At 51.7% G+C, this 25,192-nt stretch overlaps 14 protein-coding genes across 14 annotated transcripts; 8 read left to right on the top strand and 6 right to left on the bottom strand.

The window, feature by feature from the left end:
• Positions 1-143: 143 nt before the first annotated feature.
• MIND_00457900 (DUF2012 domain-containing protein) lies at positions 144-2,808 on the top strand (the record flags this gene model as incomplete). The annotated part of the gene is made up of 3 exons (XM_037361390.1): positions 144-561; positions 617-673; positions 722-2,808. The coding sequence occupies 3 exons, from the start codon at positions 144-146 to the stop codon at positions 2,806-2,808; spliced, it is 2,562 nt and encodes an 853-aa protein (XP_037221682.1).
• Positions 2,809-2,873: 65 nt separating this feature from the next.
• MIND_00457800 (uncharacterized protein) lies at positions 2,874-3,360 on the bottom strand (the record flags this gene model as incomplete). The annotated part of the gene is made up of 3 exons (XM_037361389.1): positions 2,874-2,913; positions 2,964-3,032; positions 3,080-3,360. 3 exons carry the CDS (start codon positions 3,358-3,360, stop codon positions 2,874-2,876), a joined length of 390 nt encoding a protein of 129 aa, XP_037221681.1.
• Positions 3,361-3,416: 56 nt separating this feature from the next.
• MIND_00457700 (SCP domain-containing protein) lies at positions 3,417-4,962 on the top strand (the record flags this gene model as incomplete). Its single annotated transcript, XM_037361388.1, has 7 exons — positions 3,417-3,730; positions 3,784-4,457; positions 4,507-4,575; positions 4,627-4,691; positions 4,738-4,788; positions 4,836-4,894; positions 4,944-4,962. The coding sequence occupies exons 1-7, from the start codon at positions 3,495-3,497 to the stop codon at positions 4,960-4,962; spliced, it is 1,173 nt and encodes a 390-aa protein (XP_037221680.1). The 5' UTR covers positions 3,417-3,494.
• A 147-nt stretch (positions 4,963-5,109) lies between these two features.
• On the top strand, positions 5,110-6,058 carry MIND_00457600 (uncharacterized protein; the record flags this gene model as incomplete). The annotated part of the gene is made up of 5 exons (XM_037361387.1): positions 5,110-5,298; positions 5,352-5,559; positions 5,613-5,672; positions 5,719-5,944; positions 5,992-6,058. The coding sequence occupies 5 exons, from the start codon at positions 5,110-5,112 to the stop codon at positions 6,056-6,058; spliced, it is 750 nt and encodes a 249-aa protein (XP_037221679.1).
• An 8-nt stretch (positions 6,059-6,066) lies between these two features.
• MIND_00457500 (GST N-terminal domain-containing protein) lies at positions 6,067-7,204 on the bottom strand (the record flags this gene model as incomplete). Its single annotated transcript, XM_037361386.1, has 5 exons — positions 7,071-7,204; positions 6,936-7,026; positions 6,714-6,887; positions 6,600-6,660; positions 6,067-6,554 (listed from the first exon to the last, which is right to left on the bottom strand). The coding sequence occupies exons 1-5, from the start codon at positions 7,130-7,132 to the stop codon at positions 6,067-6,069; spliced, it is 876 nt and encodes a 291-aa protein (XP_037221678.1). The 5' UTR covers positions 7,133-7,204.
• A 226-nt stretch (positions 7,205-7,430) lies between these two features.
• On the bottom strand, positions 7,431-8,799 carry MIND_00457400 (NADH-cytochrome b5 reductase; the record flags this gene model as incomplete). The annotated part of the gene is made up of 7 exons (XM_037361385.1): positions 7,431-7,445; positions 7,499-7,559; positions 7,607-7,634; positions 7,686-8,100; positions 8,151-8,307; positions 8,367-8,448; positions 8,502-8,799. The coding sequence occupies 7 exons, from the start codon at positions 8,797-8,799 to the stop codon at positions 7,431-7,433; spliced, it is 1,056 nt and encodes a 351-aa protein (XP_037221677.1).
• Positions 8,800-9,023: 224 nt separating this feature from the next.
• On the top strand, positions 9,024-11,102 carry MIND_00457300 (Dual specificity catalytic domain-containing protein; the record flags this gene model as incomplete). Its single annotated transcript, XM_037361384.1, has 3 exons — positions 9,024-9,745; positions 9,797-9,964; positions 10,022-11,102. The coding sequence occupies 3 exons, from the start codon at positions 9,024-9,026 to the stop codon at positions 11,100-11,102; spliced, it is 1,971 nt and encodes a 656-aa protein (XP_037221676.1).
• A 640-nt stretch (positions 11,103-11,742) lies between these two features.
• MIND_00457200 (uncharacterized protein) lies at positions 11,743-12,323 on the top strand (the record flags this gene model as incomplete). Its single annotated transcript, XM_037361383.1, has 3 exons — positions 11,743-11,784; positions 11,838-12,218; positions 12,267-12,323. The coding sequence occupies 3 exons, from the start codon at positions 11,743-11,745 to the stop codon at positions 12,321-12,323; spliced, it is 480 nt and encodes a 159-aa protein (XP_037221675.1).
• Positions 12,313-13,186, bottom strand: MIND_00457100 (TPR-REGION domain-containing protein; the record flags this gene model as incomplete). The annotated part of the gene is made up of 6 exons (XM_037361382.1): positions 12,313-12,392; positions 12,442-12,582; positions 12,630-12,728; positions 12,775-12,811; positions 12,862-13,131; positions 13,184-13,186. 6 exons carry the CDS (start codon positions 13,184-13,186, stop codon positions 12,313-12,315), a joined length of 630 nt encoding a protein of 209 aa, XP_037221674.1.
• Positions 13,187-13,225: 39 nt separating this feature from the next.
• Positions 13,226-14,392, top strand: MIND_00457000 (uncharacterized protein; the record flags this gene model as incomplete). The annotated part of the gene is made up of 6 exons (XM_037361381.1): positions 13,226-13,624; positions 13,675-13,744; positions 13,796-13,878; positions 13,927-14,096; positions 14,145-14,170; positions 14,223-14,392. Exons 1-6 carry the CDS (start codon positions 13,385-13,387, stop codon positions 14,390-14,392), a joined length of 759 nt encoding a protein of 252 aa, XP_037221673.1. The 5' UTR covers positions 13,226-13,384.
• A 4,541-nt stretch (positions 14,393-18,933) lies between these two features.
• Positions 18,934-20,127, bottom strand: MIND_00456800 (uncharacterized protein; the record flags this gene model as incomplete). Its single annotated transcript, XM_037361380.1, has 3 exons — positions 18,934-19,286; positions 19,338-19,500; positions 19,546-20,127. The coding sequence occupies 3 exons, from the start codon at positions 20,125-20,127 to the stop codon at positions 18,934-18,936; spliced, it is 1,098 nt and encodes a 365-aa protein (XP_037221672.1).
• MIND_00456700 (uncharacterized protein) lies at positions 20,117-21,916 on the top strand (the record flags this gene model as incomplete). The annotated part of the gene is made up of 5 exons (XM_037361379.1): positions 20,117-20,673; positions 20,723-20,891; positions 20,936-21,421; positions 21,475-21,673; positions 21,717-21,916. 5 exons carry the CDS (start codon positions 20,117-20,119, stop codon positions 21,914-21,916), a joined length of 1,611 nt encoding a protein of 536 aa, XP_037221671.1.
• Positions 21,917-21,936: 20 nt separating this feature from the next.
• On the bottom strand, positions 21,937-23,677 carry MIND_00456600 (Serine/threonine protein kinase; the record flags this gene model as incomplete). Its single annotated transcript, XM_037361378.1, has 4 exons — positions 21,937-23,094; positions 23,151-23,190; positions 23,240-23,312; positions 23,365-23,677. The coding sequence occupies 4 exons, from the start codon at positions 23,675-23,677 to the stop codon at positions 21,937-21,939; spliced, it is 1,584 nt and encodes a 527-aa protein (XP_037221670.1).
• Positions 23,678-23,795: 118 nt separating this feature from the next.
• On the top strand, positions 23,796-25,186 carry MIND_00456500 (Pkinase-domain-containing protein; the record flags this gene model as incomplete). The annotated part of the gene is made up of 6 exons (XM_037361377.1): positions 23,796-24,160; positions 24,211-24,495; positions 24,544-24,900; positions 24,950-25,015; positions 25,063-25,137; position 25,186. Coding segments are annotated over 6 exons (1,149 nt in total).
• Between the last annotated feature and the right edge of the window lie 6 nt (positions 25,187-25,192).

Raw genomic sequence — 25,192 nt, 5'->3', positions numbered from 1 at the left:
TGTACAAATAATATTCGTGGATGTTCCTGGGAAATTTTGATTTACCAACATCACCACTTCGTTCTCTTTGTGCCGCCACACCACGCAGCTTTCGCGTTCCCTCTTTTGCCTGGAGCATGCCCAATTAGTGCTTGTCGTATACCATGGCCTCCAAGCGGTCTCCAATCACCCCCAAACCGTCACTTCTGCCAACTCCAAGGCGCCCCTCATTTACCACTCCCGGTCCTTTATCTCCAACCGTTGCCACCAATGGTCCATCCGGATTCCGTGCATTGCGGTCTCTTCTGCCATTTGGACCCACCAAACAACCAAGTTCGGTCTCACCGTCATCTCCGAATTCAACTCCCAACACAAATGGGACTTCCCGTTTCGCTTCTTTTTCTGTCGTCAGAAAGTCCATGCAAAGGGAGCCGAGTTTCTCAGCGTCGCACTCAGCAACCGATCTACCAGTAATGGTAATCGACCAGAGTGCTGGAGAGGAAATACCCCTACGCAAATCAGTTTCGTTACACGAAAAGCCGCTCCCCTCTCACCCACCGGACGTCAGAGAGATACGCAGAGGTAAAATCTTCCCTGCTTAATAGGCACACTGATAAATTGACTTGGCTACTTGTAGTTTCTCCTGAGCCCAACAGAGCAACAACCAGGGACGAACCTCCGGTCGTTTCCCAAAGTATGTGGTGTGCTTCTCGCTTCTCACGCGTAGCTTACATGGTCTCAGCCTACCGGACACCATCTCCCAATCCTGAGCTATCCACCATAATTGAAGCTGACACATCTGGAATATCTAAACACTTACCTTCCGCTTCCCCATCTCCTTCCCCCTCACCTCCTTCACTCCCACAACACTCGATATCGACTGACGACACATCTGCATTAGACTTGTCAACTTCTCAGCTCGAAGCGCAAGTCAAGGATGCGATTCTAGCTCAGGCAACGCAGTCTGCTGCTGCTCAAAAGTGGTTCAATATTTCCCATGAATCGAGCCCAGAAGCCGCAGACGCGAGTTTTAATCTTGGGGCCCTCGATCCCGAGTTGGCTGCTCTCCTCAGCCCTAACCGAATAGTCAGCTCGAGAATAAAACCGTCTATGGATCTTAGCGATTCGCCTCCCCCTGGTCTGATGCCCCAACACCAATCCTCCAGACCACGGTTACGCCCTATCCAGCGTCCAACCCCCCCACCTTCCGATAGACGTTCACCATCAGTGTCGCCGTCAACAACTCATTCCACCGCCGTCCGAAAGCCGCCACCCTCGCCTCTTTCCCTCTCCCACCCTCCTTCGCCCGTTGGCCCTGCCCCACCCTCACCATTGACCGATCCTTCGCCACATAATTCATCGACCCCCGCTGTTCGTCGAACTCAGCATGGCTTGACAACCTCGACTCCCCAGACCTCACTCAGACGACCATTGCTTGGAAGGATGCCGCAGCAAGACAGTTGGGAGGGATCTTCAACCTCTCGTACTCTCACAACGCGTCCCAGTCTTGACTCTTATCGTCCCTCCACTTCAACTACCTCTCTTTCCCGAGGTTCATTGGATATTCCGCGACAGAGACCTTCTCTCGACACAATGCGTCGTGGTGGGGACTCTGAAACTTCCCATGCTTGGAATGCCAGATTCCAAAGACAGAGGAAACGCAGTATGAGTGTTGATGAACAGACCTCACCTTCTACTAGTACAAGTCGCAATGCTTCCCCACAACGACAATTGTCGCGTCCTGGTAGCAGCCTTGCCAACCGTGCTGAATGGCTAGGACCACGAACTGCTAAAGCTTTCCGGGCAGCTGGGTTGCTTGGCCCACCAGGCGACAATGAATCTGGCGAAGCTCAATCGCCTTCTGAAGCTAGTCGAAGTGGTCGATTTCGATTTGGGTCTGTTCGTGCACCATCTCGTTCTGAGCGTATGACCTCTCCTGCATTTGGGAGTACACGGAGGCGGGGAAGTGGGAGTGGGAGTTACTTTGGAAGCGCTGGCAGTCAGCTTGGAGAGAGCCCAACACTTACTTTGTCCAGTCGAGATACCCCTCGTTCCGCATCAACAGCACCCACATCAGTCTCTGGTGCATCGTGGGAACGTGATCGGGACGAAATCCGGGAACTTAAGGACAAGCATGCCATAGAGACTGGTGCCTTGCTCAGTGCTTTGTCGGATTCGCAACGGACAACAAAAGTATTGCGGGAGGAGAATAACGAACTGCGTCAACGGCTGGCCAAACTGGAAACCGATACTGAGCGTATTACTCAGATGGAGCGCGAGAATGTGGCCCTGCGGGAATTCGTCTCTGAGTTGAGGGAAGAAGCGGGCCAACTAAAGCTTCAACTGCGACTTGCTGCCCCCGTGTCAGTTCCTGTTGCGTCTACCTCCAAATATGTCCCAACGCAACCATTCAGGTTGGCGGAGGACGATTCGTTCCAGTCTTCCGCTGCCACTCGAAATACCACTACAACCAGCAACAGTAAAGCAAAACGACGTCTGAGCTCGTCATCGTCCAACTTTGCTGCGCCACCATCCAACATGTCTCTGTTGCTCAACGAAGATGGGGGCAACTCTAGTGATTTTGATGAACGCTCAGGGACTTTAGCTATGGCATCGCCTACGATGGTGTTCGGTCGGGTCATGACAGTTGATTCTTCTCCTACTCCTGGTCATCGAGCCAACAGATCGGTGACAAGCATGGCTACAACTGAGCAGAACACCTCCATCGGAAGTCCACGTAGTTTGTTGCTACGGCCGTACGATGAACATCACTTGGAGGACCTAGAGCATGATAGCCTAGACCTTGAACATGAAGACTGGGAAGATTAGAAACTGATTTATTTTTTGGAACTCTAGCTGTAAACTTTTGTGTAATATAATGGATTCGGATTAGTTCACTGAGGATTAAGCAAGGCCCGTCGCAGCACAGCATTTCTGAAACACATTCGAGAGTTTGCTACCAAGAGGTTCTTTTTTTTACTTACCGTTGCTTGAACTGTGATAGCAGGAGGCTTGCCGGCCTCCGTTCACCGATGTTGGAAGCGTCAATTGGCCTAGGCCTGATGTTAGCAAGGAATAGGCGGGGTGTTGGATTACCTACCTCTCTTGAGCTGGGATAGTTTCGATAGTGTACATTCGGTCATTTCGGACGATTCCTTCGTCGAGCGCGGCACCTTGGGCCTCGTCGATTTTCACATTGGAAACGGAGATAGCGGGTGAGAGGCTTTGCGCAATGGGCTGTGGGTCATAGTCAAGAAGGATAACTTGCTCTCCTTGACGAGGAATAAGAGGGAGTGGTGAATCATCGAGGTAATGGTATTGGATCGTTGGGTGAAGGTACGAAGTAGTGGGTCGAACCAGGACGTAGAAAGGCGGTAGCATGGTTGCTCAATTCAAAGGCTGATCGACGCCCATGTGCCAATTTCTGATGATACATCTTTTGTAACCATCATCCTCTCTCTCTCTTACCTCTCGCTACCTCCCTTCGTTCCCTTTTCACGCTCTTTTTTCTCCCAATGGCGCATCTAATTGCGATCGCACTCCTCGTCGGACTTCTTCCGAGCGGGCTAGCTGGTCCAGCATGCGCTCAGAAGTACAAAGACACCAGCGACTGCATTCAGAGATGCAGCTCGAAATGGGGCTATCCCGGTCTTATGATGGGTAACGACCCTTGGGGCTCAGTCATGGAAGCGAAGACAGGCAAAACAATCGACGACTTCTACCTCCAAGTCGCCATTGCCTGTGGCCAACCGTGCGTCCGCTTTGCTCGACGATTTTGTAATTTCAACTAACCAGTCAAGCTAGAAACGATACCAAGCCCATGACCCCGTCCTCTTCTGCCAAGCCTGAGCCTACACTTCGCCAGGGCCTCGGTACCCAGGCAACCTCGAGCACTAGTGCCCCTGCTCGTTTTATCACTTCTGTTCGTCCATCGTCGTCCACAACTTCCACCACCAAGTCCTCCACTTCCGCCAAACCATCTACATCTTCAACCTCCACCAAACCAAAGACAACCTCTACAACACCACCGCGTCCGTCTTTCGCTGCTTTGGCCCAAACTAATGCATTCGCCGCCCCGCCCCCTGCGACCACCCAGCCAAAGACCAACACTGATGCCAACAACTCGAAATCCAACTCCAACTCTAATTCGAATGCCAACGCGAACACTAACAAGTCGAACTCCAACTCGAACGCTAACACCAACTCCAACTCCGGCAACAAGCAGAGCAACTCCGACTCTAACAGCAACAAGAACACCGGAAGCTCCGGCTCGACCGGAAACTCTGGTGGATCTGGAGGAAACGGTAGTCGTGCGTCGAACGCCGATGTCCAAGCCTACCTCAAGGGTCATAACTCGATCCGTGCCAAACACGGAGCTGTCGATGTTACATGGAGCAATGAGGCTGCAGCGAAGGCCCAGCAATGGGCTGACCTGTGCACTAACCAGCACTCTGGTGGAACCCTCGGTCCATTTGGAGGTCAGTCAAATTACGATTTTTCATCACTGATCCCTCATCGCCCTTCCAGAGAACCTTGCTGCTGGTACTGGTAGCTACAGCATCTCTGAGGCCGTCAAGGACTGGACGGATGAAGTTAGTGAGTAGATTCCATTTTGCTGCACCGACCATTGTTTAAGACTCTTCCCAGCCGACTACAACCCCGGTAACCCCAAGCCTTCACACTTTACGCAAGTCGTTTGGAAGGCCACCACAGTATGTCCTCCCACTGACGAAAAGCAAAGACTGACCTTTGAATCAGCAAATTGGCTGTGCTGTCCAAACCTGCTCCGGTATTTTCCCTGGCTTTGGTGTAAGTTGATCGCATTCCATGCCAACCACCATCTCACCAGCTTGCAGCCTGCTCAATACTATGTCTGCGAATACTCAAGACAAGGCAACGTTATTGGTCAATTTGGGTGCGTTCAGAGCTGGTCCCTATTAGTTTTCAACTAAGCGTCTCTTCAGACAGAACGTTCAGGCGTAGATCGTTGGTTAGTGTGGAGGACGATGGCGTTGACGACTTTTCTCTCTCTTTACACCCCAGTGCAAGCCCACTATTGTCGCTTTCCGTCACATCTACCATGATAATACCATTTTGTTTGTTTGTTGCCGTATTTGTAACACCAAAGAAATGCTCTCTTCCCGGAAACTGTTGGCCATTCTCTCGAATGTCGTTTATCTCTTCCTCGCGCTCTTGACGGTCATATTCGTTGGGCTGTCGTGTGTTGCCCTTCTTGCCCAAGCAGTTCGCCAGTCCCCAGGCCAGACATGGACCAATAATTTCAACGCGCTCGTCATTGGCGCGTCCTATGCTATCGTGGTGAGTCCCTTAACACCTGCCTGCCTACACGGCCTCACAGGAATGAATGCCAGCTTGTTGTCTCGATATTCTTCTGTCTCAAACGACGGCTAGCGGTCCGCATGCGACTCTCTCGAATATCCAAGGGTTACACGCTTCTTCGTCGCAGCGATGCCCCTCCCCCTGTCCACGAGTACATCGCCCAGGAATACATCAGAGCTTGTCTTGTAGCGCACGAGTCGCTGCCCACCCAAGTCGTCCACCCAGGCTGGGGCAGGCCCGGTGTGTTGAACCAATTTGTTGTTGTTTTCCCTGGGCTCATCGGCCCTGGTTAGGCACGAAATACGAAGGCATCCGGTTCCGCAGAGCTCTGCTAGACACAATTCCCGAGATAGGTGTGTCGAACACAAAGGTTGGAGTAATCGCTTGACGCCAACCCAGACATTCTCGCGCATATGGTCATCCCCGCCCACCCAACGTTGAAGCCCCACGTTCGGATGCTTCACCATTTCCGTTACCTGTTGCCGTTGCTCAACAGTCAAGACGACGAGTTCACAGCCTTGCATTATTACGATTCAGCAATCCAACTTGCTCGCAACTCTGCTCAAGAGCCCACTGAAGACGAGTTCATACTGGGCATGGCAGCGGCAGAGGAGATCAAAAAGACGTAGGTTCAATTCTATGTGCCATCGCTTTCTGATTGGTATTATTCAGTCTCAACGAATGCCGACTAGAGGCACTCGAATCCTCAGTGACTGATTTCGGTTCCATTGAAACTTGATTCTACGTCTAGTGAAGGCTCGAGGCATAGACCTTCTTCCAACTGGGGCGGGCTGTCCACGCCGCCCAATATGCGGCGACTTTAGCCGGCACTGGCCCTCCATATGCTTTACCAAGCGACTCCACTCCGTTGTCGGCCGATGTTGCTCCAGTTGTGGCCGCAATACGTGTAAGCCAAGCGCCAACATGGAAATCATCTTCTCCAGGGATCTCTCCGCCAATGAAACCACTCTCCGGAAGCAAACCAGGCACAACCTCGTAGAGCCCAGTCTTCACCGAGGCAAAATGGGCTTGTGATTGTGCGAAGAATCCGGCCTTGTGCTCAGCGCTGGCGGTCCCGTTGACGACGGCTAGTAGACCTTGGGTCCATGTCAACAAATAGTGTTTGGATAGAAAATTGAACAACTTGCCTCCGTTGAAAGCCTTCTTGCCTTCGAGGAATGTCTTGTAGGGTGCTGCAGCGGGGTCTTGCAGGTATTTCTCCAGAGCCTTTTGGCCTACGAGGTGTCAGGATTGAAATCTTTCAACGCCATTTCACTCACGGTTGCCAAGGAATAAACCTGCGAGACCTTTGCTCTTGATCGCGAGCTCCTCTTCGTTACGCTTGATACCATGGTCAATACCAGCGGAGAACGGAATGATCATGGCTCGCTTACCGTCAAGAGCATGGCAAAGTTAGGGTCGTATTTGTCGTCGTGGATAGTTTGGACGATTGACGTTCCGGCCTTGACTTTGTTTGGCGCGTCCTTGACGAGGACTGCAATCACGTCCGCGGTGGTTGTGTAGAACTTGCCGTCCTCTTCAAGCGTGGGGAGGGTCGCGTTAGGGTTCTATTCCGTGTCATTAACCTGCGACAGGGAGATTCTGAGGGCACACACCTTCTTGATGAAATCGGGCGAGAAGTTCTCTCCCTCGATGAGGTTGACGGTCTTGACGATGAGATTGGGCTCGGTGTACCCAAGCTCCGCACTGATAAAATCAGCTAATGGCTAGAAGGGGAAAGAGCGCGTTACATGGCGAGTTCGGCGGCGGCGGCCCAGACGGAGCCAGCGAAGACGTAGAGGATTTTGGTCATTGTAGTGTGTGTGTGGTTGGGATGCAAGTTATGGAGGACTGGCCATATTTTATACCGGGTCGGTGATCGTCGCGCCTACAAGCGATCGGATAAGCACATGACCGGGCGGAAGGCTTATTCGACAGGGGTTACTCAGAGATTATCAAGAAGTCCTACACGCCCACGTGTTCTCGCGCAAGAAATTCTAAGCATTAACTTTGTAGCACTGATACATATAGCATCGAGTATTTATTTATAACCCAATGAGGTGGTCAGCGAGGCCATCGCCAGAACACCGAGCCCGTTTTCAGAGAAGAGTTTAGAAGAGGAACACCTGGGCGATGCGGTAAGCAACGACGGAGAGATCACGGGCGGGTTACGACTCACCTTGTCAGCAAGTTTGCTGACGGTGCGCGGCGCTGGCCATTGCAACTCGTCCAAGTGTGTCCTTTGATCGGAGGTTAAGTATAGCGGTAATTACAAATGATCACTTACTTCATAGCTTTGAGCATCGGAGGGGGACCTTGCCGACAAGTCAGATAAAAAGGTCAAGAGTGTTCACAGAAATGCGTACCACACATAAGAATCTTTGCCTCGTCAGTCGGGTGCGGGAGATGAGTGTGGATCTGATCCTTGGTAACGAAGCCAACGCCACCAGTCCAGCCAGCAGGGGGGTTGTTGAGGACATAGAAGACTTTGAAGTGGTCGTCATGGGCCTCAGCAAGTGCATCGAGCTCTCTCCGCAAAAGGATGTCCTCCTCGTTGACATTCGCGTAAATCAGGCTGACCTCGGTAGAGTCGCTCGGGTTCCGGAGAATGGCGTTGATGATCTGGAACATGGGAGTGATTCCGCTGCCGCCCGCAATCATGCCAATGGAACCGGTTAACCCAGCAACATAGTCAAAGTTGCCTTTGGGGCCTTTGACCCGGAGGGTGTCGCCAAGTTTGAGGGTCGTGAAGTGACGCGAAATGTTCCCCATTTCATAAGACTGGAACAAGGAGATTAAACGAGTTATTACGTGAACAGGTTATAAAACACCTTGATGAGCAGATCAAAAGAACCCTTCTGCTCGTCGCTGCTAATGGGCGTGTAGCTGCGACTGACTTCCTTACCATCGAGGATGGCAGAGACCGAGATGTGTTTGCCGACAGGAAGCCCGAGGATGTCGGTAGGCTTGGGAAGCGAGAACCGATAGCTATCGAAAATAACTAGCATCAGCGAGAGTTAACCATCTCGTGGGGCAAAGCAACAAACATGGCAGTGTTGGGCGAGATTTGGGTCTTTTTCACAAGGGGGAACTCTTGCCATTCCTTGGGGTCGAGGACCTTGCGGCTTCCTAGAGGTAGCAGCGTTAAAACGCGTCAAACCCATTACGACAGTGAAACGAACCGGAAGTAAAAAGTGTCGCGTATAGGATTCCAGCAAGGATGAGTCCACCACTGACAATGAAGGCAGGGTTGGTAGCCAAAGCGACGAGATCCTGAGTACCAAAGTATGGTAGGTTTACCGCGTGCAAGCTCATGTTGTTTGGAGCGTCCTCTGTTCTAGGGAGACCAATGAGAATGAGCTGAGACAAGTCGTAGCCTTTGGCGCGAAGCGATGAGAGAATGAAATGCTCGAGAGAAACAAGCAATGCAAAGGGGAGGATGAGGGCAGTAAGAAAGACGAGTTGGTTTCTGTTTGGCATCTAATAGTGATATCGTGCGACAAAAAACTAACTCCGAAGTCTGGACCCGAACGCCAGACGTGGCCCGACTTGCCGAAAAAATGGGAGAGAAATCGTACCTGACAACAATGTGTGACGTGGTGTCACGAGTTGGGTTTTGCCACTTACCTCCCTCGACGATTTCTTCTCTTCTTCCTCTCTTGTTCCACGGTCGCGCTGCGCGTGTTGTATAAGCCATATCCACTATGCCCCCCATAAAGCGTGGGCCTCCCGCAGCCCTTTTTATCGACTCTACCCAGCACCGGCCTCATATAGCCCTCGAGAATTCTGCCTCCACACTCGACAGCTCTACTTCTGAAGCAGACTACCCTCCGTTCAACCGTCCGTCCAAGCCGAGGTCGCTTCAAAACATGAAAAAACTCTCACTTAACCTACCATCGGCTCAGTCTTCAACGACTTCACTTGCAAGTTCCATTCAACCGGATCCGCCTGCGTTGGAGCGACCGAGACGACCCTCGGTCATATCTCTCCCGCCAACAACTGGAAACCCTATGGCGACTACCCGAAAAGTGGAGGACGGGTCTCCTACTGTACCTTACCTCGATGGCCCTATCCAAGTCATCCCTGGTGTCTGGCTAGGTTCAGAGGAGAATGCAAAGGACTGGGCACGACTGCGAGAGCGTGGCATCAAGTCGATTCTGAATGTCGCTAAGGAGGTTGTCTCACCGTTTGATAACGCTCCGGCGAATGCTCTCCGAGGGTTTGCCTCGACTCCTAACCTCAATACGACGATGGATGACTCAGATTCGACGTACTACCCGGCCAACATTGCAACCGGGAGACCCAGCATGCACTACTTGAAGCTGCAGTGGTCTCATGGCCAACAGAATTTGGTGGAGCATGGTTTCCCAGAGGCAATGGCGTTTACCGACGCAGCTCTCGAACGAGGAGACGGCGTGCTGATCCAGTGCGTCATGTCGTGTCTTGTCAAACAGCTCGAGGATTGACGGTTTTACAGTTGCCAGTTAGGCATTTCAAGATCTGCTACTTTTATGATTGCCCTGATTATGCGGGCTGCTGCAGAGCGCTCTCCGTCGGTGCCTTCTGAAATATGGGCTCTCAAGGGTATGCAAGGTGCTTATACTTTCCTCAAGGAAAAGAGCAAATGGGTGGGACCGAATATGTCGTGCGTTCTTTTTTGTTCTCATCCGGGTATTCTCCACAATATAACATGTCACTCTAGCCTTATTTATCAACTGTTGGACTATGAGAAGAAATTACGAGGCGACGGCGGAGACATGTCGGGGACAGAGTCTGGCGCCGAAGATGAAGAATGGGGTCGCAGGAGACAGATGCTGGATGATGCGACTGACGACGACGAAGATGAGCAACGGCAAAGCTCGTTGATTATGCGAGAGGCCCAATATCTGGATAAGGCCATGGAAGCTCGTATCCTTGCACGCAAGAGTTCGACTTCTTCTGTTGCCTCTTCATCCTCAGGTGGTGTTGGCATGGGTGCTGCATGGCGCAACCGATATGCATCTCGAAAGCGTACTGGGTCAATTGCCAGTAACATGACAAATGGCAGCAGTATCATCAGCGAAGATCTGGTGGAAGAAGACGAGGAGCAAGAATTGCTTGGCATCGGCGGTGGCTTCAACGACGATGACCGTGGCTCAAGTGCCGAGCCCGACTCACAAAGCTCGCCAGAAGACGATGTCCACTCTGCTGTTACTCCCCGTAGACCCGGTGGACTGCCACCCTCTGCTCCCGTGTGGAAAACTTCTTTCAATCTTCCACCTCCAGCGAGTGCATTCCGTCCCACGTTCAATCTTCCTCCCACCACTAAAGGCAAGCGGAGACCAACACCGCTGGTCACGTTGCCTGCTGTACCGCCGTCTCCAATCAAGATTGTGGTGGACGACGACCACGAGACTCCCATCAAACCCCGTCCACTGTTGCAGCCTCTTCCGCCCATTCGTACTCGCACCGAATCTAAGAAACCAGCGCCTCCTCCTCTTCATCTACGAACCTCGTTGAAAACAAAAACTCCAAACCCTCCGTCGGCTTTGGCTACGCCCTCTCAGACGCTCTTTTTATTCCCTCCATCCCCAACAACGTTGACGAGTCGAACGCCATCCGCTATGACCCTCTCCAACATGAATGGTCCCTTGCCGTTCCCGAGCCTTACGACTCCGCGAGTTTCAACCTTCCGATCCGAAGGCCGTACTCGCTCGTTTATTGGAGTTGGAGCTCCGCCCACACCCACCACCGCCTTTTCTAAGGTCGATGCGCGTGGCTACTTTGGGGGCTTGCCGGAGTGAAAGAGGGCACCCTCATGAAATCCTATGTTTCTATGTCATGGCGCATGCTGTTTTCTCTCTCATCGAACTCTCACAATTATCATTAACGCAACTCGCAACGCATTCCAGGTAGATGTAATCAAACCAATCCCACTCTTGACGCCCACCGCATTTGTTTTCAACGCCATGGACACAGTCTCATTTTTTTTGTAGTACCATCATCTGAACGCGCAGCATTTGTTGTTGTTGTTTCACTCCACTGTCGTTTACGCGTTCTCTTTCGTCTTCATGTACCTTGTTGCATTTTTTTTTCTAAGCTTGTTTGTAGTATTTGTTACTGGACCGGCTTCCAGAAATACAACTTGGTCTCGCGCAAGACGCGACAAGAAAAGCTCAAGTTTGGGTGGTGTGATGAATGTGACTCCACGCGTATCTGTCTGACCAGCATCTGAAAAGCGCAGCAATTTGAAGTCAAGTGTATTCCTTTTTTTCCCTGTGCAGGAGCTGAAACACTGAGTTGTTGTTCAGCTGCCTGCTCGTCAAACAACACGCAGCAAGTCTTTCTTGATCCTTGCAACATGGAGTTGAAACATATGGTAGAAACAGCTCAGCAACAACTTCCGGTAGTTGACTCGGAGGAACTTGGAAGGCATTATCCGAAATGTCGCGTTTCTTCAAATCCTTGGGTCTGAAAGCTCTCAAAGTGGCCGGAACTCTTGCTGGCGTTTCTTGTCCTGTCTTACGCCTTTGTTACAGGTGATCAATGCTGCTGCCGCGCTCCACCTTCTCTCGCACTTTGGGACATTTGCGACAATGTCGGGCCCGTCAATGCTCCCAACGCTGGCGGCTGACGGTGAAGTTGGGCTTGAAGACCGGTGGTCTGTTCGACGGAATCCAGACACGGTTAAGCGGGGGGACATCATCACTGTACGGTCCCCGCTTGACCCACGACGCGTCTTGTGTAAGCGCGTGACTGGTCTAGCTGGCGATATCGTCTCACTCGACCCCTCCGGCGAGGGTATATTGATTCCACCGGGGCATATGTGGATTGAGGGCGACAACCCCGCGAATTCGCGCGACTCGCGCAATTTCGGGCCAGTGCCAATGGGTCTGATAGAGGGCAGGCTGGTTGCCAGGGTAGGAGCCCAATTTTCTGTAGTAGTATACTCACAAAGCAAATTGCAGATATGGCCACCTTCGCGGTTTACAGTATTTCGCAACCCAAAAGAATCTACCGCGTGAAATTCATCGAATACCCTCCCTCACCATTCGGCACGAACTGGAAGTTGTCTGTCGACAAGCCAAAGTTGCCTGGCCATTGATAAGAGATTAGATGGCCAAGGACTCTGATCAATCGTACCGAGAATACTGTTCCCGATGCCCTTCAGCTTGCCCAACATCTCGTCTGTTTCCCTCTTCTGTGCCGCCTCCAAGCGTGGTTTCAACGCGGCCAGACTCCGCTCAACCGATGGATCGCCTAATTTGAGAAGCGTGTTGTAATCTGCGTGTGTGTTGAGGCAAACGAGTTTTACCACTCAGAAGAGCTACCTTCTTGTGCTGCGGTTAGCGAGCTCCATGTGCCAAGTTTCTCGTTTGACGCCGCGCGTCTCTGCAATGCTTTGGCATAGTTTGGATCGTCCAACAGGGCTGAGGGTTGCTTTCAGTTTCAATAATGATCCTTGTCAGGCTGTACCCTCAGTGCAGGCTTCGACCGCTAATTTGTGGTCTTCCTGATATACTCTCAGTATTATTTGACCTCTCAGTTGAGGATTCAGCGCACCAGCTTCACATAGCAAGCACCGATGTTGGCATTCAACACTGCACGCGTTTTCGCGTGTTCCAACTCTTCGGGAGTTAGCTCTTGTGGCTCTTCTTCCTCTTGATTAGATTCTTGAATGTCCTCATCGTCGTCTGGCGGGACAGGCTTGGGTTCTGGCAGTTTCCGTCGTTTGGGGAGCCGGCCAAGCGCGGTGCGATACGCGGCGAGTGCTTGCTCCCATCGCTGCCCGCGAAAGTGCTCGTTGCCCTCTTGTTTGAGTTCGCTGGGATCCTAGCCAGCCAGGGTCAGAAGATCGTGTTCACGATTGACGGTGGAGACAGACCATTGAGCGGTCCCGTGACTGGACGATAACGGCCCGAACTTCTTTCTTTCACCGCTCGCACTCCGAGTGAATAACTCGAGTCAATCAGTCGGCAAATCGGAACCTTCGACCCACTCTGACAAACCGCCCTTGCCCAGGGTTGTCCGAGGCCGCCGCCATGCCATAAAAGAACAGAAAAGCGCTCTTCTCTCAAGGCTGAAGATGTCCATCGACTCTGCGAAAACAATTCTTGTTATCGGCGCCACCTCTGGCATTGGACGCGCTCTGGCTCTTCCGTTGGCAGCACTCCCCAGCAAACCCACTGTCATTGCGGCGGGAAGACGGCAAGAGCGGCTCGACGAACTCGCTTCCCAGGGCCTCGAAGCGGTCCAACTCGATGTCGCTGCTTCACGGGAGGTCCTCCAGAAGAACGTGGCTGATATTCTCGCCAAATACCCCAATGTCTGGCTCAACTCGTCATTCTGATTCACCACTCACGAAGTACTGTACAGCTGGATGCTATCATCCTCGCGTCGGGCATTCAATACCAGCACAACTTCAAGAGCGGCATCAACCTCGATGGTCCGTAGCCCATACTTACTATCCTTCCTTATGCTTATTTGTGTCTAACAGAGATTCACCAAGAGTTCACGGTCAACTACTTCTCCATCGTCACCCTTGTCTCGCTGTTCATTCCCCACTTCCTCGCACTCAGTGTATGGCATGCTTAACACACTCAACTGAATCCTCACTTTCTGCATCAGGAAAAGGGCCTTCCCTCCTGGATCTCCCCCATCACCTCCGGTCTCGCGCTAATGCCCGCGCCCCAGGTAATCAACTACTCCGCTTCCAAAGCGGCGCTCCACAGCTTCTCCGAGTCGCTGCGTGTGCAACTGGCCGACACCAAAATCAACGTGTTGGAGATCATACCTCCGTGAGTATGTGTCCTTTGCCCTTTTTTCATGTGCTCATTGCTTCCAAGTCTCGTCGAATCAGAGCTTCACGACGGTATGCATTTCTCTGAACCATAGCTGGTCACGATCCAAGCGGTGTTTTTTAGCACAAGGAACAACGGAAGCTCTCTCCAAATTCTGGATGCCTCTCGACGAATACACGAGCAAGACACTCGACGGTCTCCGAAAAGGTGACAAGCACATAGCAGTTGGTACAGCGGGCAAGGTGTGGGACAAGGTTCAGAGTAGCGGTCTCGATGGTCCCTACAAAGTCTGAGGCGTTTATTCGACCCAAGTAGGACAGTTGTGCAAAGAATATAGCATTTTTTTTTACAAAAGATTGGTGCAGCGATAATCCTGGGTGAGTTAAATATTGAAATCGATACAATGAGGGGGATGCTACGGTGAAAAGACAGTCAGAATAGCTAGATTCGCAATTAAGGCCTCTAAGGGGGGGGAGAAACAGCAACTGGCCAGAAGTAGACTCAATGCCTCGGAAGGTTCAAGTTGATAGCTAATAAAACGCGTCGGAAACCAGCAGGAAATCGGGTGGTGTAAAATTTACCTCGATACCAATTCAACGCGTCCGATGGCGACGGCGCGTCAAAATAGAGAATGGCTTTGTTGTCCACCAGCCGCAGCGCATTCCCGTGGACGATACTTGCCGGTTGAGGCAGCGTTTGCATCCTTAACACGGCCCACAGGTCGACATATGAGTTGGGGTCTTGCCCTTCTGAAGGATCGCGACATAACACAAGCAAATCGTTGCATAGTATGCCCACAAGCGGCCGCGGGGTAAGCTCGGGAGCGAGACAGTCGACCTGGACATTACACGGGTCTCCTTGCGCATTGATCGATTCGAACGACACCATTGCTTTCCTCACGACCCGCGTCAGGAGCAACTGGCCGTCCATAATTAGACGTCTGACATATGATTAGTCATCCCATCACCGTCCCAATCAACAAATACGATACCTATGGGGCTGCACAAGTGGACTGGGGAATTTCCCTCGTATCCGTGACTGCCACTGCACGAGTTTTCGACGAGATTCAGATTCCCGCTTTCCCTCATTCATGTTGTTCGCTAGCAACGCGATCTCCGCCAGCGACCGGTCTAGTGGGTCATCCATGTACTCATATGTCGGCGGTGTACTCCGGAGAAGTTCTTCCAGCAGTAGACGGTATCTGGGTATTCTTTGTACTGGAAGCAATAGGTAACCTTCGAGGTTAAGCTGCGAATGGCGCGGATTCATCCGACACCGTTTGAGATATGAACGTAAGCGCTTTCGCTGACTGGTGGTAAGTTGTGGCATTCCCGCCGCAGAGCCGGCATCTGGAGGGCCAGAGGGGCTCGAAATGGCCGAAAGAGTCAAGCCAAGACCAGCTAGTTGGGATGTAGAAGGAGTAACTGTGGCGGTAGCGTTCGATGGGCCTGTGGGAGCTGACCAGCTTTTGACACGCTGCACGGCATTGTCGAAGTTACTTCCAGAATGATTAGAACTCGCGAGAGAAAGAAGAGGCCAATGACATACTTGATGTAGCTCGAATACATCCTCATGAATGCAGCATGTTTGAGGAACATATTGCCAATGGCTTTGGCGACGTTCAGAGAAAGTTGGCCGTCAGCGTCAGCTTGCTGTAGTTCCGTATTCGTCTTCATCAGTGGTGCCGCTGCAAGTTCAAGAGCGGGCAGGAAGCTGTCCTTGTGGAAAGAAAATAATGATTCGATGCCCCCGAAAATGACTTTTCTTTCGGACGCTGGAACGACCGTCTCCTTGCTCGAACTTCCTAGCACGTTGACGGGGGCGGAACCCGGCTTGATGTACAGGTCAACGAGCTCCTGTAAACCCTTCACATATGTCCGTTCCGTCCTATCGAGCCTATGAGCAAATAGTATAGAATAAAGCCACCTAAAAACTCACACAACAATTTCTCGAACAACCATAGCCCGTTTGCCCTTGTCATCCTTGAATTTTCGTTCATCTCCGGAGCCGCTACTGTCCGTAGTTGCGACACTATTCGTTTGTGTGGAATTACCGGAACGACCACCGCTGAGAGAGTCGAGCGAACGAAGCTGTCCAGAGTCAATTGAACTGCTGTTAGAAGCGATGGAGGCCTCTCGGTCAAGAGTTGCACCGGTTGGGCGTCGTGATCTGGGAAGAAGAACGTCGTCACCATTAGCGCCATAAACTCCTGTACCGCCCGCTTGATGGGACAAGCCAAGGTCGTTCATGTCCTTGAGGTAGGCCATGACTGAACGGAGGGCACGTTGGTAGGCGTCACGTGCACGTTCTTCCTCACGCCGAGAATAGTTGATTTCCGCGACGGGGCTTGGACTTTCACTCGTACCGTCAACGTCGTTTGTTGCGGTGACGCCAGGGATGAAAGACGACGCTTCGGGAATCGGAATATTGAGAGAAGGTGGGCCGTCGATAGGAAGGAAACTCCTTCGTTTAGAGCGTGCAGCGGTGGGAGGAAGGAGAAGGTTACCACCAGGACTCGGGAGGATTGGTGAGCGTTCTTCCATAACAGTGGGCGGAGGCAGAGTTGCGGCAGTTGTAAAAGCGTCGAGACTGCCAGTCGTGGAAATCCGCATGTTGATTTGAGGGGAAGGGCTAAAACGGTCGGTAGTTGGGGGAGCCGTGCCCGGGGGTGCCATATGTCGAATTTGGGGGGGAGAAGGTCGTGGCGAGGGTGGGTCCACTTTCATTTTCCCCATTGACATCTTTTTCAAGAATCCCCATCGTCCACTCTTCTCCTTCCCTGCACGGATGGTGTTGTTGTTCCCAACATCTATAGCCATAGCTCGCGGTGGCGATATATTATGTGATGCAACTGAACTGTCGCCATCTCCGCCTGGATTTTCCCACATTGATCGCGTCAGTGGCATTCGAGAATTACTCGGAGCATTGAGAGTTGAGCTCCCGTCAAGCATAGTTGCAGGCCCGACACTACCATAACGCTTCTGTATGGCAGGGCGAGGAGGGGTCTGACTAAGCAGATTTGAACTCGAGTGTGAGGGACCGAGAGGTTGCAGGGGAGGACGCGTCGAAGGATCTCCTAAGCCTCGATTCCGAATATCTCCCGCACTTTTCATTCTTCGAACCTCAGGATTTGGGAAATTGCTAGGCTGGGACTCTTGACGGGAAATGGGATGATGGGCCCGATTGGGAGTTGTGCGAGTACGAACAAGACCAGTTGGTGAACGGGCAGTGATGGTATGGTCTTCTTCGTCAGGAGAAAATGTCTCTTGTGTCTTAGGATCTACGGACTCCTCATCAGACGACGGGGAATGAAGTGGAAACATGGGCGTTGACGGGGGATAGACGGGCGTCAATGGGACCTTTGCTAGTAACGGCTCCACTAGTGCTTTCCACGGCCCTTGGAATGGATTTCCATCAACATAAAGTGTCTGAAGGACAGGCAGAAGGGAAAGCCAGCTTGGAAGAGCGTGCATTTTATTTCGACGAATGCTGATCGTATGAAGCTTGTCCAGATCTACAAGAGTGTCGGGAAGTGTGCTGATGCCGGTCGAGTCAGCGATGAGAACACGAAGATGCAAGAGATCAGCCAAGAATACCGGCAAAACGCGGAGAGGGTTTGAGGCGATATTAAGCTCCTCGAGGCAAATGCATAGAGCGAGGGTAGGGGGGAGGGCATTCAAGAAGTTGGCCGAGATGTCCAGGGCGAGAAGCGACGTTGTTATTGGGGGAATTTCACAAGTAAGGAATGAAGGGAGTGTGTTGGGCGTGCTAGATGAGCCCAGGAGAAGATGAGTTGTGCCTGAGGGACAGTGAGCGGTGATGATGTAAATGGCAATAGTGAGACATACCAGGCTGGACTTGGATGTCGGCCAGATTCATACCCTCGCCATGAACAATTAGACCGCGGCCCTCTTCAGCGATTAGAGCGGCAGATGTACGTTCTTCCTCCTCTGGGTCATCTTCATCGCCCAATAGTAGATGATCGTCGTCCGTCTCTTCTTCGCTCGCCCCAAACTCATCACGTTCATCCAACGCCCGCTGCCAGCCCATATCGTAGCTCTTTTTTTGCTGTAGTCGAGGTGACAGGTGGAAATCATTGCTATTGTTCCCGACTGACGACGCGCGCGACCGGCCAGAAGAGTAAGATTCGGACCAGCGTGAGTTGTCCCCAGTGGAGGCCCTGTTTTCGCTCTCCATGAGCTGGACAACCGAGTCGGAGGTGATCCCGATTGCTTGTGAGTCTTCTGGGTCGCCTGACGCGACACGGACGTGATTGTAGTCGGCTTGAGCACTGCCATTGCTCGTGAATGCGGAGGACCTGGTCGAAGCAGAAGAAGCGGTGGAAAGGGTAGGGGGGTGTAGTGGAGAGTTGTTGTCGATAGGATTTGGGGGGACGGGCAAAGGAGTGGGTTTCGCGAGTGTAGCCAGCGAATAAGGCTATGTTCTTGTTGGATTCCGCAGTCAAGGGAGAGTTAAGAACAACGGCGGCGTTTGAAGCCATCGAAGGAGGGTTTGGCGCCAGAAGAGACGCTACAAGAGACACAGGTTCAGGAGCAAAGCCAAATCACAAGAGAAGGTGTGTCACACTCACGACTTTGTTTGTCTTCCTCCGATTCATACGAGCTCTCCATCGAAATCCACGAACTACGGTCGGCGGGAGGTGCCATTATTGCGGGAGGCAGCAAGTCGCCCAAGTTCATCAACAAACCACGCGGCAAATCATTTGCTTGTCGTCACACTTCGCTTATTACATCTCCGGACAAACTCAGAAAAAAAGACTCTAATAGTTCAAACTCGTTACAATTCAAGTGCTCGCCTCCGTACCAACCATACATCAAAAGTCGTACAGCTCAGGGCGATCGCTCTGGAACCCAACTTTCTTCCTTCCTTTCTTAACGGGTATTGTGGAGTCTTCCACTTCAATTGTAACTGCCGCTCCCATCTTGGACACAGCCGGGGCAGTCGTCCGACGCTCAGACACTCCACCCTCTACGTCTAGATGCAGGGTCTCGATTATTAACCTTTTCCGTGTGCATTTGAATCCAAGATTGTTCTCTCCCCCAGCAGCAGCTCCTCGAAGTGTAGAAAAGCGGTCACTAGCTGAAACGAGACTCTTCGGGGAAGGTAAAGAGTGGATTTGTACCAATCCGTGGAGGGCCGGAAACGCAGCCGCCAAAGCAGGATCAGCTAGACAATCAGCGGGTCAAGATCGTAGTTGAAGCGATATGTGTTGCCTACCTGCAAATGCAGACAACGTTATCAAAGAGTCGGAAACCCAACCAAGCTTTTGGTTCCAACCGGAAGCGTCCATCGACGCTTCTGCCACTAGATTTGTCGAGGCACACGCGTGTGGGTATTGTCGCAGTAGACTGCGAAGTCCATGTAAGAAGCGCAACAAATCCTACAAGAACAAATCAGCTGGCTCTCGGCCGAGTTAAGAACTCACTTGGCTGTTAGGATCTCCAAACTCGGGAGATGCCAACGATGGAATACATATCCGCAGTGGTTCGCGATTAGATTCGAGAAGTTGGTGCAAGGAGTGAAGCAATTGAGAGGGCGTATCAATCGGTATGATGATTAGGAAACCTCTAGAGACCGCCTCCGAAACGACTGTGGACGGTATCCGGACCGAAAGGTCGAACGGGTGGCAGTTATCGGACGCGACAGTCGTTTGGAATTGTTTCATCGGTTCATAGCGCCATGCAATCTTGATTTTGTCTTCGCTTGAACGTGACTCCTCGTCGTTGTCGTTGGGGGTGGTCGATAGTAGCCACATGCAGCTGTTTACCCAGTCTAGATCGCCAACCACGCATATTCGTTGGCGAGAAGCAATAGCCTGCGCAACAAAATATTTTTGCACCAATTCCCCATAGTCTGTATGGAGATCGGGGGCAGTAATAGCAAGCAGACAAGAAGCAGGAAGTCCTCCTCCTAGTATGTCATCGAGTGAAGGAATTCCAGTGGAGAAAAGCTGCGATGTTGGTTGAGTACCTTGAGGGGTCTTTCGCTTGAACGACATGTCACACATTGGCCGTCACACAACCCCTTTCATTCGGACAAGCATGCCACCGCGCAAAAGGGCGAAGATCGAGTTCGGTGCTGCAACTGAAGACGACAATCCTTCGGCAGCTATCGGAGCTGGAAATCCCTCTTCTTCAGCGCCAAGCACGCGTCCCCCTCGATATACCTCTGTTCCAAAACTGACCACCCTTGCATCACGCGTATTCGCCGAAAATTTCCTTCGGTTGCACCACAGAGAGACTTTATGGAAGGAACGACTTTCTGTTCAACTTTTGGGCCTCCCAGAAACCCTTCTTCCGCTCCTACTCTTAGATCTAACTCAAGTCTGTCCAACCTATCTTACACACGGATTCCTCGTCACATACTTCTTCCGAGGGCACTCTCTTACCCTGGATTCGTCCCTTACAGGCGTTAATAATCACTCTATACGCGCCTTGCAGCGAATGAGCACTAATCTACGTGACTTGGAAGTTAGCGGGTTCAAGAAAGTGCCAGACAAAACCTTTGCTGACGCGATTCGCCATCTACCAAACCTGAGACGCCTCGTGCTCCGGTTTGTTGCTGACTTATAATTTCATGGATACCTCTCACCGACTGAGAAGGGGCTGCTCGCTGGCTGGACCTGCAACCATGAAAGCAGCTGAATCATGTACACAGATGCAGATAGCAAACTTCAATTATACTGCAGTCACCCCAGCCGCACTGCAGCCATTTCTTCTCGCCTGCCACAAAACCCTGACAGTACTCAAACTAGCTGGTATTCCTAACTGGGTACGTATTCCTTCCCTCTGTCGACTAATCTGAGAATCCTTCAGACCGACGCAACCTTCCGGAAGATGCTTTCCCCGGACTTAACATTACCTCAGCTCCTAACGCTGAAGGTTTGCCGATTGAATGTCTCGGAGGCGCCGCTGAACGACCTTACAAATCGTTGTCCAGCCCTCCGACGTCTAGACATCTCATTCACAGCTGTACGACACCCATTCCAAGGCACATCTATAGGCACTCTTCCGTTCCTCGAGAAGCTCTATCTCACGTCGACGTCCATTCCAAATCCGGAGCTGTTGTCGCTGCTTCCTCAACTCAATTCACTTACTTCCCTTGCACTGGGTGCCCTCGGAGCCAGTCCACGTTCAATTTCTGCCATTGACTCTTCAATGACGTTGACCGACTCAGTTCTCCTCCAATTTATCCCACATCTGCAATCGTTGAAAATGCTCACAAATTTGAGTCTCGTTGGAAACACCAAGCTGTCTTCCTCCCTTGGCCCTCTCATCGCGGCTGTGGGCAGAAATTGCAAGGTTGGTTGTGACAACGCGGGGCTATCGGTCGTTAACAGGATTTTGAATTGCAGTGGTTAAACTTGTCTAGCATCCCCGGACTACGTTCACAGCATCTTGCTCCACTCGTCCCTGACGACGAGTTGGCGGAGGCACCATCACGGCTGGAAACATTGTTGCTGAACAATACGGGTATCGACGACGACGCTGCGCCTTTCCTTGCGTCTTGTGCTTCACTCAGATGGCTGGAAGTGGCCGAGACCAAAATGACTAGTACGGATTTGATTGACCAAATCATCTTGTTCATCTTTTGCAGGTGATGGCCTCTTCAGTGTTCTCGACGGCTGTGTGCTCCTGACAACTTTGGGTCTCAAAAGCTGTCGTGGTGTCCGTGTTAGCAACCGTCGTCGATTTTTCGAGGCAGGTCTTCTTTTATTCCAATGTCACACATTATTAATTCAGGCCTTTTGTAGGTATGGGAAGAAGAAAGGGCTTCGAAACGCTGAATACGAATAAACATGCACTAAAAGAAAAACTTAAGATACGACACGCCACATGTTCTCGATCCACTTGAATATACTAGGAACCGATATTCGAGACGAATCGTCCTTCCAGGATGCCGCTTTCGGTGGAATTCTGGCAACAGACAATGTGGACGTCGAATGGGGACAGAGGCTTGGGTCAATTTCTGTCGAAACACGTTTGGATGGCCGTTGGTCTTCTTCCTCTTCCAAACCAAGATCCAGATCTGGATCCCGCTTTCGCTTTGTGGGTGGGGAAGGGTGCAGAGCTGGTTTTGGTTTCCATGAAGGGTGCGACGCAAAATCGCGAGCTCGGATCGGTGGGGGAGGTCCAGGAGGAGGAGGATTACGTGGCTGGGAATTGTAACTGCTCTTTGCACGTTTGTGTTGATTGTCAGGGTTATGTTCAGCCTTTCGCTTCGGTGGTCTAGGTGGTGCAGGCGGCGTTTGCTTCGAAGTTTTGATAGGAAGGGCAGGAAGTTTGAATTCGGGGGACTTCTTGCGTATTGGAGGCAACGATTCTTTATCTTCTGGATCGCCCTCCTCTTCCAACTTCTCGAGGATATCAAGGAAACGTTCGACAGCTTTTTCCAAATCTTCAGTGCTCTGACCTGGCATGACGAATCTTTGTGGGTCCGGTCGAGGTGCATGCCACTCTCCTTCCCAGTCCCTTATGCTAACCGGTGGATTGAGAATGTCATCTTGCGAGGGGGGCTCGCGGCTGCCAGTCGCATTTCGACGCGCGAGACGTTTGCTACGCATAACTTTCTGGTCCTCAAGATCACGTGCTCCTTGGTAGTCAAGCCGATACTTGACTTTCCGCATTTCCAGCTGCATCTGGGCGGGTGTGGCGGCGCCAAGCTTGACCGCAGGATTCGGAATGAGCGCCCTGCTTTCTTGAAAGTCGATGATGGTAACACGAGCATCACCTCCGATGAGCATGTGGCGGAGCTCTACATCTCCGTGGAGGACCCCAGCAGTGTGAAGTTGTTCGTAGGCACGAATGCATCGCTTCTTGAGAACATTGGGCATATCTGCCGAGGCCTCAACCCAGAACGAATGATGTGGGGGCTCCATTGCAACATCAATCGCGCCCACAGTGGCATAGACGTTGATGATAGACGGTACTATGCGGCCTTGGAGGGACTTGAGCTGGACTTTGTAGAGGGCAAGCTGGAAGAAGGCTATTAGCTGCTGCTAAGAAAATTCACAGACTATGCGCGACAAACCTCAGAAAAGAATCCCTGCCATTTGGCATTGGTGAGCCAACTGATGAGCGCAAATGAGCAGAAATGCACAGGGTTGAGGGACCACGTACAGTTTAGATACGTATTGGAGAGGGCGATCGCCGATTAAACCAGTTCGGATGAAGGCAGAACACATTGTCCCAGCTACCATAGCTTCAATCGCAGGGAAAAGAGGCAATTGGCGATGATGACTCACAAGAAAGGGGGACGCGAGGCTCAGTGTCTTTGAAGGCAAGTCCCGATGTCCACTCCCATTTCTTCGTCGGATGATATATTTGCTTTGTGAGCACCTCTCGGGGGATGTTCTTGGGAAGTGATTTCATTCGACGAGGGGCCGAGGAAGTTGCAGGCTCTGGTCTTGACCATTCCACTGGTAATTCTTCACAAATGGACGGGGGTTCAATGGGTAGGGTCTGTTGAAGTGGTGGTTTGAATCCGGCACACAGAGTGCGGAAAAATATGGAAGATGAATCGCCCCTGGAGGCCAGGCGGTCATGGGCGAGCATCATGGCGGATATGAGAGTGGGCGAAGCGCAGGCAACCGTTTATATATGTTGCCTTTGTTCATTCTCGAAAACAAGGGCAAGCCGCGATCATCATTTGGCACGTGACCCAACGCTTGGGATTATGCCCAAGCGCACAACGGAAGAAAGCGATGACCTTGACGGCCCACCTCAGAAGCGCAGGGCAAAAGAAGAAGACAATTACAGTCGATTCGTTCCACCCAGAACCCACCACCCACCCATCACGCCCTCTCGCTCCGTATATTCCTACGAAAGACTGAACCAGATTGAGGAGGGCTCGTATGGCGTTGTTTTCCGCGCCCGCGACAAGGAAACAGGCGAAATCGTCGCTCTCAAGAAGCTCAAACTCGATGAAGAGAAAAATGGCTTCCCAATAACTGCTCTCCGGGAAGTGAATGCACTCATGTCCTGCAGACATGAAAATGTTGTCGGAATCCGTGAGGTTGTTGTTGGGGACACATTGACTCAGTGAGTAAGCTCCGCAAAGACGACCGGCACTATATTATCACCGTGGAAAGGGTCTTCGTTGTAATGGACTTCATCGAGCACGACCTCAAGTCACTGCTCACCATGATGCCCGCTCCCTTTCTCCAGTCCGAAATCAAGACATTGATGCTACAACTATTGTCTGCTGTCGGCCACTGTCATTCACACTGGATTTTGCATCGCGATCTGAAGACAAGCAATCTGCTCATGAACAACCGCGGCACAATTAAGGTGGCTGACTTTGGGCTGGCACGTCGCTACGGCGACCCTGTTGGTGTTGGTGGTTTAACACAACTGGTGGTGACCCTCTGGTATCGGTGCGTTTGTCCCTTCTCGTAGTTGACCGGAAAGTGAGCATCATTAAGCGCGCCTGAGATCTTGCTTGGTGCAACCACTTACTCGACAGCCATTGATATGTGGTCGGTGGGCTGCATCTTTGCAGAGCTCATATTGAAAGAGCCTCTGTTCCAAGCTAAGGGTGAAACGGAGCTCTTGGCCATGATATTCAAGTTGCTGGGACCGCCCACCGCAAACTCTTGGCCCGACTATGCTGCTTTGCCCTTGGCAAAAACATTGTTGTTGCCCTCCCCTCAACCGCCGCAATTCCGACAAAAATTTCCATATCTGACCACAGCCGGCCTCGATTTGCTCATGTCACTGCTGAGCTATGACCCTGAACAGAGAATCACCGCAGAAGAGGCTCAACAACATCCTTACTTCACGTACGCAGCCTACTTCTGAAACAGGCGGGAGCTCAACCAACGTTTTTAGCGAATCGCCTCTCCCCAAACATCCGGATCTATTTGGTTCCTTTCCATCAGTTGCTGCAGGAGAAAGGTTTGCCCCATCCATTCATTCTAATTTGGTTGTCATCGCGGTCTTAGAAAACGCAAGCCGTACAGTCCATCAGCCCCAGCCAGAGCTGCCGATTACAAGTTATTACATGAGTTTGAAATTTAGTCCGTGGATTATTATTTGCCTGGGTCGAATCTAAACCCAAGATTTAGGAAATGG

This window comes from Mycena indigotica (genome assembly GCF_014461135.1).
Source record: "Mycena indigotica strain 171206Taipei chromosome Unknown Mind.scaff0004, whole genome shotgun sequence".
In the NCBI taxonomy this organism is placed as follows: Eukaryota; Fungi; Basidiomycota; class Agaricomycetes; order Agaricales; family Mycenaceae; genus Mycena; species Mycena indigotica.
The sequence above is the reverse complement of the archived record's forward strand: the minus strand, read 5'-3'. Positions and strand labels throughout refer to the sequence as shown.